The sequence below is a fragment of the Aythya fuligula genome, chromosome 2, assembly GCF_009819795.1.
Source record: "Aythya fuligula isolate bAytFul2 chromosome 2, bAytFul2.pri, whole genome shotgun sequence".
Lineage (NCBI taxonomy): Eukaryota > Metazoa > Chordata > Aves > Anseriformes > Anatidae > Aythya > Aythya fuligula.
Genome location: NC_045560.1, coordinates 135,717,194 through 135,733,493, shown reverse-complemented (window position 1 = coordinate 135,733,493; position 16,300 = coordinate 135,717,194). Strand labels below are relative to the sequence as shown.

At 42.7% G+C, this 16,300-nt stretch overlaps 1 protein-coding gene across 2 annotated transcripts; it reads right to left on the bottom strand.

Moving 5' to 3' along the window:
* Window positions 1–305: 305 nt before the first annotated feature.
* On the bottom strand, window positions 306–15,771 carry NDUFAF6 (NADH:ubiquinone oxidoreductase complex assembly factor 6). Of its 2 annotated transcripts, XM_032183084.1 has the most exons (9): window positions 15,737–15,771; window positions 11,947–12,046; window positions 10,942–11,064; window positions 8,206–8,262; window positions 6,802–6,904; window positions 5,858–5,991; window positions 4,572–4,673; window positions 938–994; window positions 306–435 (listed from the first exon to the last, which is right to left on the bottom strand). In XM_032183084.1, exons 3-9 carry the CDS (start codon window positions 11,026–11,028, stop codon window positions 307–309), a joined length of 669 nt encoding a protein of 222 aa, XP_032038975.1. In that variant the 5' UTR covers window positions 11,029–11,064; window positions 11,947–12,046; window positions 15,737–15,771; the 3' UTR covers window position 306. The 2 variants fall into 2 exon arrangements, with proteins under 2 accessions (XP_032038975.1, XP_032038974.1); XM_032183083.1 differs by lacking the exon at window positions 15,737–15,771 and having other exon boundaries at window positions 11,943–12,027.
* Window positions 15,772–16,300: the final 529 nt, after the last annotated feature.

Genomic DNA, 16,300 nt, shown 5'->3' with positions numbered 1-16,300 from the left:
AGCACAGAACTTGTCCAAGAAGAACTCTGTCACATTGCTGTTATTACAAGAAAAGAGACAAGAAAAGTAATCTCAGACAAGGACATATGACTTGGCAGACTTGTGGAGCAGAGAGATCGGCCTAATATTCCAAGAACAAACTTAACTGCTGCCAGCAGGCTGACAGCTACAGCTCATGCACATCTGCTGCTTCCCAGGAACAGCAGCTTGCTCAAGGGTGAAGTCAGACACTTAACACGTCTATCAAGTGAAGACATTAAAGAATAAAAAAGCATCAGCCTGAGAAAATTTCATATTAAGAAAATTTTAATATGTTTTTTTCCAAGATCTAATATATAAATACAACGGTAATAATGTACTCCTCTTTTGTAAGCTTGGATGAAAGATATTGAAGTCCACTTTCCGTATATTATATAAATAAGCATCTAAAGCAACCTAGAAAAGAAAAGAAAAAAAAAAAGCTTAGTCCATATGGTGCACACAAACAATTGGGCATTAAATTTAAAAAGTGCTACATAAACCCGAGAAGGAACTGCAAAAAGGCTTGACAGTTTGCCTGTTTTAGCAAGTGGCAGTGTAACCATCGCATTTGAAGGATGCAGAGAAGACAAATTTTGAGAAGAGAAGCATTAATTTCTACTAGACCAACTAGCAATGATAAAAATAGACAAGGATTTGGCCCCTTGCATTAGACAGGCTACGAATACACAGACACCTTTGGAGAAATTACGTAGACAAAGAAGGATTGAAGCATTGATCAAAGCTACAAGGTTCCACAGAAGGGAACATTATGACTTTCAGAAGGTTTAGGATTCACATTCTCCCATAGCCACGTGAAGCATTAGTTAACAATGTTTAACGTGGTGCTCTCCTCTTCACAAACACACTTGCACAAAACCAAGGCCGGCGTTTCACCAGCGCACGATATCACACCCACCGTACAGTAAAAAGCAGGATATGCCTTCGCAGGGACTTTCTTCCTGAAAGATCTAGCCTGAAAGTAAACGGGGTGAGGAAAAAAAAAACAAAAACAACTCATCAGGAGAGTTTAATGTTTCAGATTAAACAGCAATTACTCTGTACAGATTTAGAGCCAACAGAATGAGCTTTGTCCCTGCTTACTTTGACATACTGAAGCTGTAATTTTTCACTACGTGCAAGCCAGCACCATCCCTCACATCCCTCACCCTATGCAAAAGTAATTACGCGAAGTATGTAATGCTGGGAGACGCCTGCTACAACTCTTTCATCTTTTGACAACCTTACAGTTTACGTAATAAATAATAAAACAATGTAAATTAGCATCCCTCACTCCTACAAAGTTCCAAGTTGCATCTGATTTAATAAATGTGGCAGAGCGATTTTTTTCCCAACCAAGTAATTCTTTGCATCCCAAGGGACAGAACTGAGGGAAGACCAGCAATGCCTTTCTCTGAGTCTTTTGTTCTGGACCTTTTTGGTGCAGCCTTACCATCAGTCCCAGCACTTCAATTATGCTTCATTCATATTCATGGCACTCTGAAAGTATTCAGTCAGTGCCTCAGGTCCTCAGTGTCTGTGTGTAAACAGCCCAAACCACAGCTGTATCAAATCTACAGTTTAAACACACGTACGACTCAGCTACCTCTAACAGAACTGAAGCAAACCTTCCGTAGTGCTTATTTATAAATAGTGAGTCCCTTCTAGTTTTGTCCTTTCTTTTGCTAAAACAAACTAAAAAAAGCCCTTCACAAACACTGATGAGTATGAGTGAGTTTGTTAATTTTCTAGATTTCTTCTAGAGAAATCGTGGCTGAAACTTTAGGAAGGAAAAATACCAAATCTTTTCAGAGGGCAAATTATTTTAAAACTTTGAGATGAAATAACGTGCATATATATAAAAGGAAAATTACGCTCCTTGATCTTATATTCTGGCTTACTAATTGTGAGATGAAAAAAAAAAGAAAGTAATCTTGCTTGATCTTCTTAATTCAGAACGGGTTTGTATGATTGTCATTTAGAAAGCATGTTATCTTCCCTGCTAAACTGATATAGCATAGCTGCGATAAATTATGATAAATGCTTTTTGCATTTATCTTTTATCATAAGAAGCACGGGAGACCATCCTAGAGGAATGTGGGAGACACTGCTTAAGAGAAAAAGGGGAACGAGTAAAGCCTGCTAGTACATTTCAAAGGGTTCACTGTGGGACCGACACAACACTTTTATTAGATGCTTTTATTCTAATAAAACACCAAAGTCCTAAAGAAAACTGCAATTTTCATTATCTTATTTTGCCCTCTGCTGGTCATTGGCAGCAGTCTCAGAAGAGCTGACCATGTTTCAGAAACTTCTCTCCCAAGATTCAGTGCCATATTCCTACAATATGCTTCATCTAATAGCCCTGACACTTTTTTTTTTTTTTTTTAAGCAATTTAAGATTGTTTCTTTTGATTTAGAAAGATGGATGATAACTTATCTTCATCCTCCAAAACACATGTCTAATTCTGAGCAGGTTAAACCCTCTGCAGGTTTAAGCTTCACCACCCCCCACAATTCCAACCAACACAGAGGGCAGTGGCTGAGAATCCCTTAAGCAAAACCAAATGCCACAGAATAGATGCATTTCAAGGCACTAGCCCATTACTTTCACCCCAAGTGTTGAAATCTCCAGAAAGCATTGCCTGCAAATGCCTATTTCGTCCATTAGGGGAAAAAGTATCTTTATCTTTGCATTAACAAAGACCATCTGATCATTAATGAGGCTAATACGCTACTATTACTGCCTCTTAATGCCAGTCTCAAGTAGTTTGAACCCTCTAGAGACCCCCCACTGCCCATTATTCTCCACTGATGCTGATGGAGATTGGGGCAAGTACTCAGCGAGGAATTTTTTTTATTAAGATTATTAAAAAAGGATGGGGAGAAGGTGCCAAGACGAACACTCAATTGAACAAAATGTTAATTATTGCCCTGATCTGTTTTCTTTGTGTTCATACATTTCTTTATAGTCTTCAATTACACAATCACATTGCATATTTCCATAGAAGCCTCTCAGCGTGCAGTTTGGGCAGGGTTCTGGGAATGGGGTGGGAGGGAAGAGAACTGAGGTTCTGCTTAGTTAAAGAACTGACTAAAGAACTGCCTTAAAAAACTGAATCGTCTCTGTCGCTTGTTTTCCTTGCCTCCCACCACTGATAGGAGGCATTTCAGGCCAGGTGCTCGGTGTTTCTGTAACCACAATCACAACCCAATTCAACAGGTTTTACACAGTGTGCACTGCAGGTAGAGGAGTAATGGGAAAAAAAAAAATCAAAAGGTTTCAGCTTAAATATCAAAGATAGTGGGCAGCTGTGACCTTGCATTTTCTTCCTCTGTTTTCTGCTTCAAAAATGGGATAAACAGTTTCCTTGGGCATGTGCCAACAAAACCAGAGACAGCAGGTGAAACAACATGACCAGGAATGCACCTAATTATAAATAGTCTGCATTAAAAGTAATGACTGAGGCTGCATGTCTGTGACAAAAAGAATTACTCAACTAACTGCATTTGAACAACAACAACAACAACAAAAAAATCAATCAACTAGCTAACAACTCATGGAACAAACGAGGGATGCCCCATTTTACCTTCAGAAAAATGAAAATGAAGGGCTCTCCTCCTTGGGCTGAGGGAAATACTGTAATTGTTTCAGCACAGCTGGCCAAGTTGGGGAACGAATCCTCCCTCCCCACACACTAAGCAGCAGTTAAAGCCAACGTGCCCTGCTTTCCTGGCAGCCATCCCGCTGCGCTGTGCAGATGGTACTTCACCAGTGCCTCCTGCGGTGCTGATCCCATGCTGGCGTATTCCTAGAGAAGTCTGCTGGAAGTTTCTCTCCCAGCAGTAAGGCTTTGAGGCAGTGTTTATATACATGCAACTGGACCTGGCAGTGAGGAAACTGTCTCCTCTACATCTGTACAGACGGATAAATATCGTATTCACACAGAAGTAGCTGTAAAATATTTAAATGTTTTGTGTTTCTTTTTTTCCTTAAATTTGAACATCTCTCAAAGTAACTAAGCTTGAAATATCTGAAATAAAGTATCACACAATCACAGAACAGTTTGGGTCGGAAGGGACCTTAAAGCCCACCCAGTCCCAGCCCCCTGCCATGGGCAGGGACACCTCCCACCAGCCCAGGCTGCCCAAAGCCCCATCCAGCCTGGCCTTGAGCACCTCCAGGGATGGGGCAGCCACAGCTTCTCTGGGCAACCTGTGCCAGGGCCTCACCACTCTCTGAGTGAAGAATTCCTTTCTAATGTCTAATCTAACTCTCCCCTCTTTCAGTTTAAAGCCATCCCCCCTTGCCCTATCCCTACACCCCCTGACACAGAGTCCCTCCCCAGCTGTCCTGTAGCCCCCTTTAGGCACTGGCAGGCTGCTGTAAGGTCTGCCCGGGGCCTTCTCTTCTCTAGGCTGAACAATCTCCAGCCCTTTGATGCAGCTCTAAATCTTCTAACAACACATTCACAATGTTTTGTAAAAGGTTAGCATCAATTATATTTATTGGAAAGAAAAAAAAAAAAAAAAAAAATAGGAAGGAAACTCACATGTTCTAGGTGAATATGGGCCTGGCTGGCAATGTCATAAATGACATCTCTCACATTTTTCTCTTGCTTGCCTCTTATGAAATCCTCTTGTGAAACGCCATGCTAGACACGGGAAGGAAAATCATAAAGTAAAAACCCTTCAACAAATATCAAAGCCTCCGTTTTAGCTTCACAAAAGATAAGAAACCTCAAAAGCCCAACCCAGCAACCAAATTGCAGGCATATGGCTGAAAGGGCCTAAATGTGTTTTGCTGCTGCCTCCTCCCTGCACCACCACCACCCCCTATTTTTTTGGTCACTTAGAAAATAAAATCATGAGAACAAAGAGAACAGTTGGTACTGTTTTTTTCTGCATGAACTCTGCAACGTTCAGACATGAAAACTGCACAAAGGCAGGCAGGTAGGCTCCACAGGAGGTAGAGCTTCAAGTGCAACTCCGCAGTACTTGCCAGCAGCTGAAATGCTTGCAGGATGCTCAGCCTGCACAGAAGGGACGCAAGCTGCCTGCCAGTCTCCAGATCTTTAACTATGCAGTCTCACTGTAAAACACCCTCCGCAGCAAGGATGACTGTGAATTTTCAGGCTCTGGCTGAAAACCAAAGAACTTGGAAGGCCTCCCGTACCACCCAGTCCCAGAAGGGCTGAAAGCGGGGAGCAGCTCCTTTCTGCAATCCCATAAACCCAACCTACTTCAGTGTCTGTGCCTTTTGCAGACTACTTAAAGCTAAAATACTACTGGATTTAACACAAGTTTTAAAAAAAAAGAGGGTGGGAGGAACAAGATCACCCTGGAGTTTCCTGAAGGTCACTCCTCTCTCCCCCCAGAAGATATAAAACCATGACAAATGGGTATTACAGGGGCACAGCAGAAAGTGTTGTAAGAACAGATTAAGAAAGGCATTCTGTTTCATACAGGTTGGAAAAGACCTCTAGGATCAGCAAGTCCAACCTTTAACCTCGTACTAAAACCATGCTACAAAGTTCTACATCTACATGTTTCTTGAAGACCTCCAGGGACGGTGACTCAACCCCTTCCCTGGGCAGCCTGTTCCAATGCCTCACAACCCTTTCGGTGGAGAAATTTCTCCTAATATCCAACCCAAGCCTTCCCTGGCACAACTTGAGGCCATTTCGTCTTACCACCTGGTGCCTGGGAGAAGACCCCAGCTTCGTTGCCCCTTTTTTGGGCACGAAATTTCTGTGCTAACAGAGTATGACCTATCTAGTGTTGAGACAATTATTTGAAACATTTTATTGTTCAGATCCAGAGAGCTCCTTTCTCTTACCAACATACAAATGTCCATGGGAAGAACGACCTTTCGTCTTGCGCTGTGGTAGGGAGTTGCTCTTAAACAGGTAACTATGCCATGCGCTTTCCCAACGTGACTGGCTGCGTGGTCGGCGTGGATGTCCCTCACACCTGAAAGTGCAAAAATAATGTTTAGAAACACACTGCCAGGCCTTCGGAGGGGTCTTCCTGATGTGTATTACAGCGCTATTTAACTATTTAGCTAATGAGCGTACTGATCCATGATAGAACTGCCTACGTTCGTGAGGATGTAGGAAAATTACATGGATTTATGTTGGCAATGGCAGCAGAAAGCAGACTGGGGCTTGGAGGAATCAATAGGTACAACTTACTGACTGTGCAACTCAGGCTTTGCATGTAACTAGGGATGAAAAGAAAAAAAAGTCTCAAAGAATAAGGGTTAATGACTCAGCCTAGACACTAATGTTTAATCTACATTTAGGAAGCTGCGAGGATTCAGACCCAAATTTGCAACATTCCCAAGGGAATCTTACAGGTTTGGAAGTCAACTGTTCCAAGATAGCTAGTACAGATCACAATGATACAGAACAGTAGCTGCAGAGCACTTTGTGTTCTGCCACGTGGCACAATCAGAAAATACAGGAAAGTTGAATTTACCACACTCCGTAATAGGGACAAGAAAATAGAAGACATTGTTAAGAGAAAGAACAACGTATGGAACTACACTTCAATGAACTTTCCACTCAACAGCTTCTAAGGAAAGCGCGCAGTTTTAGGAGAGCGGCAGTTACAATTCCAGGTTTACGGCTGAACATTAAGATTGTGCCTGAAGTGACAAATTCTACTGAAATTAAACCTTGGTGGAAAAAAAGCGTGCATTTGTTTGCCTTGAAACATCAATAAATATCATACCAGCACTAATGAGTCATCAACAAGACCTAAAAAGGGGAAGGCACCTACCCAGCATTTCCAAAGTGAGGTACAGGAGAGCGCTCTGCGTGTTCTCAGCATATGTCTCAAGCTCCTGGATGTTCCTGTAGGCTCTGTCATCCAAATTCTTCTCCTGCAATTTGAACGCAAACCTTTAGTAAGAAGTACACGTAACTGCTATTTCTGCAAGTTTATTATTGTACTCACATTAATTTACTATTAGAAACAAACGACAAAATTAAGAGATGGGGAACATACACTCAGGTAGAAACAGGCATTAAAACCTGTAGCTACTCTACCAGAAACTACTGCAGCTGCAGCCAAGTGCAGGTACTGGAGCAATTATAACCTTCTGCAAGAAAGACATCAGAATTTTCCAGAAAATAAAAAAGATACAGCCAAAACAAAATGATAGAGGTGCCCATTTTAATACCTTATTAGAAACTGAAGCAGAGAGAAATTTAGATAAACAGGAATATGTTCTTTAGAATATGCACACACACACAAAAAGCAATCCATCAAATACACAAGTTTCAAAGCTGTATGCAAACACCTCAAAAATATAACACCCTCCAACGTTCTTCCTGTCCTAGTAGCTACTGTGGTTAAAATACACCAGTTTTGAGATTTAAAAACTCTGAAGCCTTTCAGTCAATGACTCGCAGAGTGTTCCTGCTATTTTAATGTTCTGATTTACAGCACTGTTCAGCAAAAACTCCACAGCCACAAGAGGAATAAGCAGCAAAGTGTGGCAGAAAGGTTCAAAGGGGTCATTCCAATTTTGAGGTTTTATTTCCAAGACTCATCATAAGAGAAAGACTATTTAGGGGCAAAATGACATGGTAAAAGAGGTGAGGAAGAATAAAAAGATGCCGATGAATGGGGCAGGATCGGAATGGCACAAAAGCAGACTATGAATGAAGTTTGCTTCTTTTATATCTTCATTTCCTTTTCTAATAAAATGCAGTTTTCCAAAGTTCTTAACAGGTGAATAAGAAGATCTTACTGTTTAATCTCATCTGGTAGGACTTCCCTCACTTACATACAGAAAGGTACCCAAGCATAACTCAAAATGGATTTACAGTGGGGGAAACCACTGTAAATCACAAACAGAGGCCAACAACAGAAATCATGGGCACAGATACACTAGTTATCAGAGCAGAGAGAAAGAAAGGTGTAGACTCACAAGCTACATTATTAAAATTCTACATGGATCCTATTAGCCTTTTTGGCCAAAACGGGCAGAAATTATAAGTAAGAGCACTAAAGAAGAATTAAAAGGAAATTAGAAAGTACCATTCTCAGGAGAAATACCACTGTCTGGAAGAGATTAATTACTTAAGCTCTCATTTTTACATACAAACTCATAAAATTAAGGGGAGAAATTCTAATGTGACTGAAAACGGAATCAGACTTTGAGTGGTAAATACTTACTCTTTCATCAATGATCTTTGTGAACCACATTTTAGTCAAGTTATGCCTCTTGACAGCCTGAAAAATATCAAATAAAACATTCATGTTGACATATATAAAACGATGATAGCACTGCATTCTGAAGGTTGAAAGATATTTTTTAGATTTTATTTATTTACTTATTTTAGATCTTACTGCTGATTCAACAAATTCTGCTTTGAGAAAGTTCCAGGGACAAAAAAAAGGACAAATTAAGTTACATCTGCAACTCAGTTTTGCTTCTTACTCATTCACCTTAGGTACAATTTTGCAAATAAATCGGTCACAGAAGGTCAAGAGTTAAAGAACCAAACTGAGTTCTGCTCAATTTGCACATTATATCTATTCTGAACCACTGTCATCCAAACACACCCTCATTTTTCAAGTTTTCAAAAATAACTGCAACAGAAATGAAGAATTAGGCTCTTCTTATGTTCAAAATGGACACAGAAGCAGGAAAAAAAATATAAATATATAATTGCTATCTAGGATTACATGAAAGTCGCTGAGAGTTGAGCTATTAATAATTCTAGAAATATTTTTATAGCCTATTTATACACTTTACTGGCATAAAACTCTCGGAATCCAAATATAAGTACTCTGGAATATACAGAACTTTTTTTAAAAAAAACTTTTAATGTGATGAATTAGCGTTTTTTTCCTGGAAAATCAAAGCTGTCTTCATACAAAGTCAACAGTGAGAACACAGGATACATAAAAAACGCCGTGCCAAAGGCATGCTAGTTCTATTAACAGCTCTGCAACACTTGAAGAGTTCAGCCAATCTATTTCCCAACATTACTTTCTAGGAAATGCAATGATATTCACAGAGATTTGTGAAGCTGCACTCTTTAAATAGGTCATTCTTGGGCATTTACTGAAATACAGAAATATGATTTAGAAATATGGGAGAGGATTTTCTTGAGCGTAGAAGTCACCAGGGCAGGCTGTGCTGTTTGCTTGTTACAGGGTTCTGCAGTGTTCAGAGGTAACAAAGCTCCTAAAAATAAGCTGTTGAGAAATAATTCCGAAGTTATTTCACAACCAATTCTGTTTGGATTGCTTCTTGTTGGTCTGCCTTCAGAGAAATCACACGTAAGGTCAACTCTTACCAGAGAGATGGGCCATTTCTTTCTTCCACTTCAAAATCAATTTTCTGCTTTGTGAGAAAGGACTACGACTTTTGCAGCAGTCAGAGCTGCTGCAAAGGGCTGCAATTTGTATCTTGCTATCTGGATGATTTATATCTGAAGGATGTTTTTCCTAAGTTGAGCTTCAGCTAATGAACATTTCTGCCCCCACTGATAGACACACAAGCAGCCTGAAATTAAAAGTGATGGAAAAAGTATATACAATCATACCCAAAACTGACTTGTACCTAATCTACTCAGACAATTAAATAAGAGGACATCTTCAGAAACAAAAGTAAGCTGCACAAAAGCAAGTTCCTCCTTGGAAAGGAGATGAAGGCATTTGGGGAGAAAACCGTCTTGTTCCCTGGCAGTATGCCATAGGCTGGAACGGAGACAGAAAGAATTAAAAAAAATAAATAAAAATCAAAGGCACAGAGATAACTGACACGCAGAACTCCCAATCCTGCATTTTAATGTTTGTGTTAAAGATCCAGCCAGGGTGATATGCTAAGTCCTGTAACTTTGCAAAAAGGCTCACAACATTTGCCAGTCTTCATCCTAGCCGTACAAACATTTTGTTACAGCACAGATTTTTTATGAGCTGGAGATGCTTATGAATAGCTCTGGTCTTCCTGAAAGTGCCTATAACAGGTGTTTTTCCTTTATTTTATTTCTTGGCTTTACCTGGCTTTTCTCTTAGTTAAACAAACAGCACCTCGTTTAAATCCAATTTTAACCTGAGTGCAGGTAGACAGGAACAAATGCTTGCTTATGTTTTATTTCACATTTGAAGGAGGAAGAATCAAGGACAGGCTGCAGTTTCGGCACCGCTAAAATTCATTTAAAGATTTGGAAAGGACTCATTTTCGTGCTCTCAGAGGTGCAGCAGAGAGCAGGTGTGAAGCCAAGACGGCAACAAGTGAAACGCTCCAACCCCACAAGAACTGTGTTGTTCTAACCCCGCATTAGACAAAATTCAGCTCTTCCAGTCCAGGCCTTACAGAACTTGCATATCTTTAGAAGTTAAACTCAGCATGACCCTGAACACCTGATAGCTACCAACTGAAGTCTGACCTGCTTTGAGTGGGAAGTTGGACTAGCTGACAACCAGAGGCCCCTAAAAATTAAATTATTCTGTGATGCTGAATCAGCATCGAGGGGAAAAGCTTTGGCTTTTCCTCATATGCTATTTGCTATATCAACCTCTCTGCTTAGTTTCCTGCCTTTTTTTAAACTTATCTCCTCAGGAAGGACTAGAATTAGCTCAGGGAAGTTTACTTACACATTTCACTCACTATCAGCTTTCAGTCTACCACAATTTCCTTTGCCCTTCTCCTAAACAGCAGAGAAAAAAAGCAGTCGGTTCACAGAAGTCTGAGCCTCCAGGTAAATCCTACCTAAATATTCTCCTTTTCCAACTCTGCTCTTCGTAGGTACCTTGCAACATCACAGACAGACATACACACCCTTTACATTACCTGTCTGACATAAAAATAAAGCTGTCAGCAGACACAAAGCAATAGAATTATTTCTCAGAGCAATAATCTGCTCAAGTGAATTTTGGGACAATAAAGGTGTCTTTTACCCTCCACAGTGCTACAGCAACTGGCTGATGGGGTGGGTTATCGCAGTATATATCTTCCACAGCTTTCCTCCAGAACTGCATTCGCATCAGACCGGTGGTCTTCTGAGTTATGGAGTCCTTGATCTGGAAAGGATATACCTGGAGTGAAATTCACAGCCTCCTTAAGGCACTTGGGTCTGTCTGGACTGGAAAGACAGACACAGGACGGTCAAACTCACTAGGGGAAGGGCTCAGAATTTACGGTTACTCCTAGTAAACCATATGAACGCCGCAGAGAGTAAATAAAAATGAAACCTTCACCACAACCCGACTTTGAAACCCGTGGAAATGAATTTCTGGACAACTCCCACCTTCTTCTCTTGGGAGAAGAAGCAGAGATAAGAGTGGTGAGGGAGCAAAGCCCTGCGAGGGCTGCCAGGAGCACAGCCCACAGAAGGGTTGCTGGGTCAGCACATCTCTGGGACTGCTCCTTCCTGGCAAAGGTTGCCAACCGTTGTGGTTGCCCCAGCAGTTTCTGGCCGCCCAGCAGAAGTGGGAGGGTGCAGCCACTCCCCTCCCACAGCTCTCTAATTCCAAACTTCCCTCCTGGAAGCATTTCCCTTACCTAACTCCTGCCAGGAAAGACCTGGGACGGGTTACATCATTCAGGTTTTTGATTGACCTTTTAACACAGGGGCTAGTTACACTTCCCTGACCCAACCACTGCATTTCAAGCCAGGACATAGGTGCAGTTACATCATAGTCGCAAGGATCAGCCTGTCTGTTAACACTTCATTTCAAAAATGAAGGCATAAACGAGTCAGAAAAGCTACATACATGAGCAAAAGAAACTGGGGGAAGCTGGCTGCTTCCCAAGGGCCATTCCAAACCAGAAATTTGTATTGGCTTCTTTATCCATTGCGCTTTAAGTTAAATCTCAACAAAACGCCAGCTACTAGTGTAATTTAGGGTGCCGAAACTGTTCCTTCACATTTCCAGAGATCACAAGTGTATTTTAATACCTGCCTGAGCCAGTTCCACATTGAAGGCTCTTAAAGCAAAAGCAGAGGTTCGCGATTCCGCAGGCAACAGCAAAGAGCACAGAAACCCTTCGTAGTCACGCTTTCTATAAAAAGGAAAGAAAATACACCCGTTATTTATAGCACCATGTAAATCAGGCAAGCTATTGCTTTGTACAGAACTCCTAAAAGAGAAGGAAAGTTATAGTTCAACACTCTGACTCTGTAAAAGTAGCAGCTTTTAAGCTTATTTTAAAATCAGGCAAGCTCTGAGAGAGGGGCAATGCAAGCTGAACTCTCAACACACCTCTCAGATCCAGATCTCAAGGTATTTGGCTGAAGGCATGGAACAAACCGGTGGCAGAACTGCAAATGGAATCCAGATTGTCTGACCTCCAGGCTTCTGCTCTAAACATGAAGTCAAATTTCTTTAAAAGCTTGTGCTGGGGGGCTTGGCACTAGCATACCTGCTTAACCACCAAGTTTTTTGTTTGCTAAAAGCATAAAAACTCTGTGCTGCAGTGGCAGCTTCACAGCAGGTAACTCGCTGCCAACCCGAAGTGATATGCTTTCATTTGACCACTTGGGTGTGCCATTCAATTAAAAACAATCAGGGCACACAGAGAACGATTATAAATCGCAAAATCATTCATAACTGTATGACCAAAAGCATTTGGCCACCTCAGGAAAGCTAAACTGCTTGTTTTGAACAGTGTTTGTGTACCTTCTGATAAACCTAAAACTCAATTCTTCATTAGAAGAAAAGCAGCAATGCCTCCAGAACGGAGAAGTAGGCGTCAAGTTAAACATTTACTTGTTTGCAACAAGTCTGCAGTTCTTAAATGTCCTCCTGTTTCTTCTGAATGTTGGCTTAAAACAGGAAAAAAAAAAAAAACACCTAAAACCAGAGGTTAAAAAAAAAAACAAACTAAAACTAGAGGTTAAAATCAGGGTTGCTGCTTTTAGCACCAAACAAAAAGGAAATGAAACGTACCAGTTTCTTACCCCTACAATACACAGCAGCTTGATAGCTAGCAAATGCTTAGAAGTTTTCTTAATACTCGTGAAACTTGTTTTCCTGATGCAAAGCCACAAGCATCAACGTGAAAACAGCATTTGTGGATTTTAGCAGGCTTTAAAGGCCACATTCATAATAAACAACAGATGCATCAAACCTCCCCCAGTTCAGACTCTCTCTGAAAAGTATCATCAGCTCAAAATCCAGCATTTCTTTTTTTTTCTAAACAGACTGTAAAAATACCCAGAATTGCCCAACCTGGGCAGAGCTGCAAGGTTTACAGCCACTTTTTCCACGTCCCAGGGATGCTGCTTGCCTGGGTTGTTCACACAACACAGAAACACCACTACCTCCTGAAAATACATTTCACAAAGCAAACAGCAGCACAAGGGAGGTGTTTGTCTTCCCTCTGGTAATCTTCCTCCAATTACCCTAAGCTTAAAGATTGCAGGTACCAGAAAAAAAAGTTTTAAAAAAAAAGAAAACACAGAAAAGCGTGAATTTTATGTTGACAGTGCCCCCTTGGATATAACAGAAGAAAAGGAAATTTTTCTGGAACCTTCAGCGAAGCCTCAGCATGCAAAACAAAGTTCATAGTGGTGCAGATGATGTTGCAACCCAACTCTCTGTGTGTGTTAGGGTAAGGAATAAAGAAAGGAGGGAACTTAAGGTAGCCTGCTATTTAGTGTTTCATAGTTTCCCTCTCAAAGAAATATAAGCTTACATATTAACCCACAGCAGGAAGATTTTATTAGGACCGTTACTGGTCTTTCAGTGTCATTAAAAGTTTATAGAGTCTTAAGAATTTCTTCCACATTGTAAAACTGAGCAACATCATCAGGTTTTAAGTTTGTCTTCCAGAGCAGACATCATCAACAGCAAGAATCAGGAAAACATATCTACTACAGAAAAATATTTTGAATCAAACAGCTTAAAGTGAGTTTTAAAAGACCTATTTGAACTGCAGCTTCAATTAAATGATGCCAAAAGCATAACCACTTTTCATTTTGCTACTGTAACACTCGTGTATTTTTATAAGTATTTTTTTTATGTTTTAATATAACATTAAAACAACAAAAATGTTTAATAGGAACAACAAAAAATGCTAACCAGCTTAGCTTCGGTGACTTGGGACCTAACTATTCTGTTCACAGTTGTTTGTTACTGAAAATATTTCAACTGTATATATGGCTTGTACTCTCAGCCTTTGATCTCCTGAGTAACAGGTAAGCCCTGGGCAGAGTAACCACGAAAACACAGCCACAATCTCTAATTTTATCAACTAAACCACAGCCCAGCTATGCACGCTGAGGCACCTGAAGAGGTCTGCAGCTTGCTGCTTCACTGAAAATGTAAGGTTGTCACATTTCTCTCCATTAGCTGTCCCACTTCAACCATTACTGCTGACCACGAGTGACTTTGTGTCTTTTACACCTGTCACTTGGGAGATGACAACCCTGTTCCACTCCTTCCATACACACTTGGAAGCCTTCTCTCTGCTTTCATCAACAACTACAGTATCCAAATAGAAACCAGGAGTCTTTACACAGCAGGTGGGTTTCTTTCTCTAACTCTACCTTTGAACTCTCGGGGACTAGGAAGCAAGCAGAGGGCGTTGCACATCGCTTGCAGCTCCAGAAGCCAAGTGGAAGCGTCCCTGACCTGAAAGCCTCCGGGCTGTGCTCCTGCTCCTTGGGCTTTGACCAAAGGGAGATGTTTTTGACCAGAAATGCTTTAAGGTCAGGGCAGCTACTTCAGGTCTGTCCAGCTGGGGGATTTCCTCTGCTCATTTTTCCAAGGAGTCCTTGGAAAGTTTGACCACTTCCCAGCAACCCAGACCTGAAACCTTTCCTGCTTATTTTTAAACACCCATTTCGATGATTTCTCCCTCCATAATCTGAAACAACAAAATGGAAATGCTCAACGCTTCAGGAAGAAAAGCAGCTATGAAAGAAGGAAGAAAAATAATAATAATTAACACTGTTTACAGATTAAATCAGCCTTGCAGTCCCAATATTTATCCACCGCGGGCTTTTATTTGCGGTCCCGATATGACCGAAGGGGAAAAACACCACAAGAGGAGCAGGGCCTGGGCGCTCCGCGGGGCACTCCAGGACCTCGCACGTCCCCCAGAAAGGCGTCCCCACAGCGAAAGGGGCCGGCTCAGCTTAGGATTTCCTCAGCCCCATCCCGGGGCCGGGTCCCCCTCAGGGCTCGGGGCCGGCTCCCCGGCTCTCCCCACCCCTGAGGCGGGCAGGGCGGGCGGCGGAGCCCGACCTCCCCCCCCTCAAGCACTCACCGCAGCAGCTCGGCGCAGTACTGCACCTCTCCCCCGGGCTCCGGCCGGCTCCAGCCCGCCGCCACAGCCGCCCTCCCTTCCCTCAGCCACGGCTGCCCGCCCAGGGCCCCCGCCGCCCTCACCAGGCGGTGGCTCGGGGTTTGCCTCAGCCCCGCCACCGCCATGGCGGCGGCCGCCATTTTGCCGCCCCGCCCCTCCTGTCGCTCACCCCGGCCCGCGCAGCAGGAGGGGGACGGCCCCTTCCTCACCCCGCAACGGGGGCGAGCCCTCAGTAAAATGGCAGCTCCTCCAACAGGGCTCGAGGGTTGGGTTGATTCTTTTTTTTTTCCCCAAACGATTCCCTCAGTGAGGGTCCCGCGCCCTCCTAGCTCGGAGGTGCTGGGACGGGACCCTGAGGTAGCCCCAGGCGGAGCGCGGCTCCGTAAAGTGCTGAAGGGTCGCAGACGGCCCCGGTGTCAAAGTGCTGAAAGGAGAAAGTACCGGTAGATGGCACCCAAGAATGCCTTATTTCGGTCCGGGGTTTTTGGCCCTGCAGCCTTTTGTTGTCCTGCAAATGGCTTCCTCGGCGCCGCCCTGGCCTCAGTTTACCCCGGCTCCCGGGGCGGGCGCCGCTGGCATCGCTTTGAGCTGAATTCCCCTCCAAAAAAAAAAAAAAAAAAATCCGGAAAACCCGGCACTCACGTGTTTAAACCCTACGAATCTGAGGGATCTGAATTATAAAAATACCCCGTTGGAGCAGTCCCAAGCTCTGACGGGCTGGGCACAGCAATACTTGTCCCCAGGACATGTTCGGGCAAGGGAGCCGGCACAGCACAACACAGCGGTGGCACATGAACACGGGGACAAGGGAGCCCTGACACACTGGGATAGGGCTGACATTGCCAAAAAACACCTTAAAAGCTTCCAGGTGCAGGCTGGGGGACACTGCTTGTGCTGGATATGGTCCCTCTGCAGAGCTAACTCCCATCACAACACGGTCGTTATAGTCCTGTAGTCACAGTCATGTTTGGCCCTCAAAGTTTGGCCTGTCTGAGGATAAGCTAA

Bases quoted from the DNA above. Each gene is read 5' to 3' on its own strand.
- NDUFAF6 (XM_032183083.1), bottom strand. From the start codon at position 11,963: ATGTGGAACTGGCTCAGGCAG. The intron at 4,674-5,857 runs GTAAGAGAAAGG...TCCCGTGTCTAG, and splicing joins CCATGGACATTTGTATGTTG to CATGGCGTTTCACAAGAGGA. The intron at 995-4,571 runs GTGAGTTTCCTT...GTTTACTTTCAG, and splicing joins CCCATATTCACCTAGAACAT to GCTAGATCTTTCAGGAAGAA.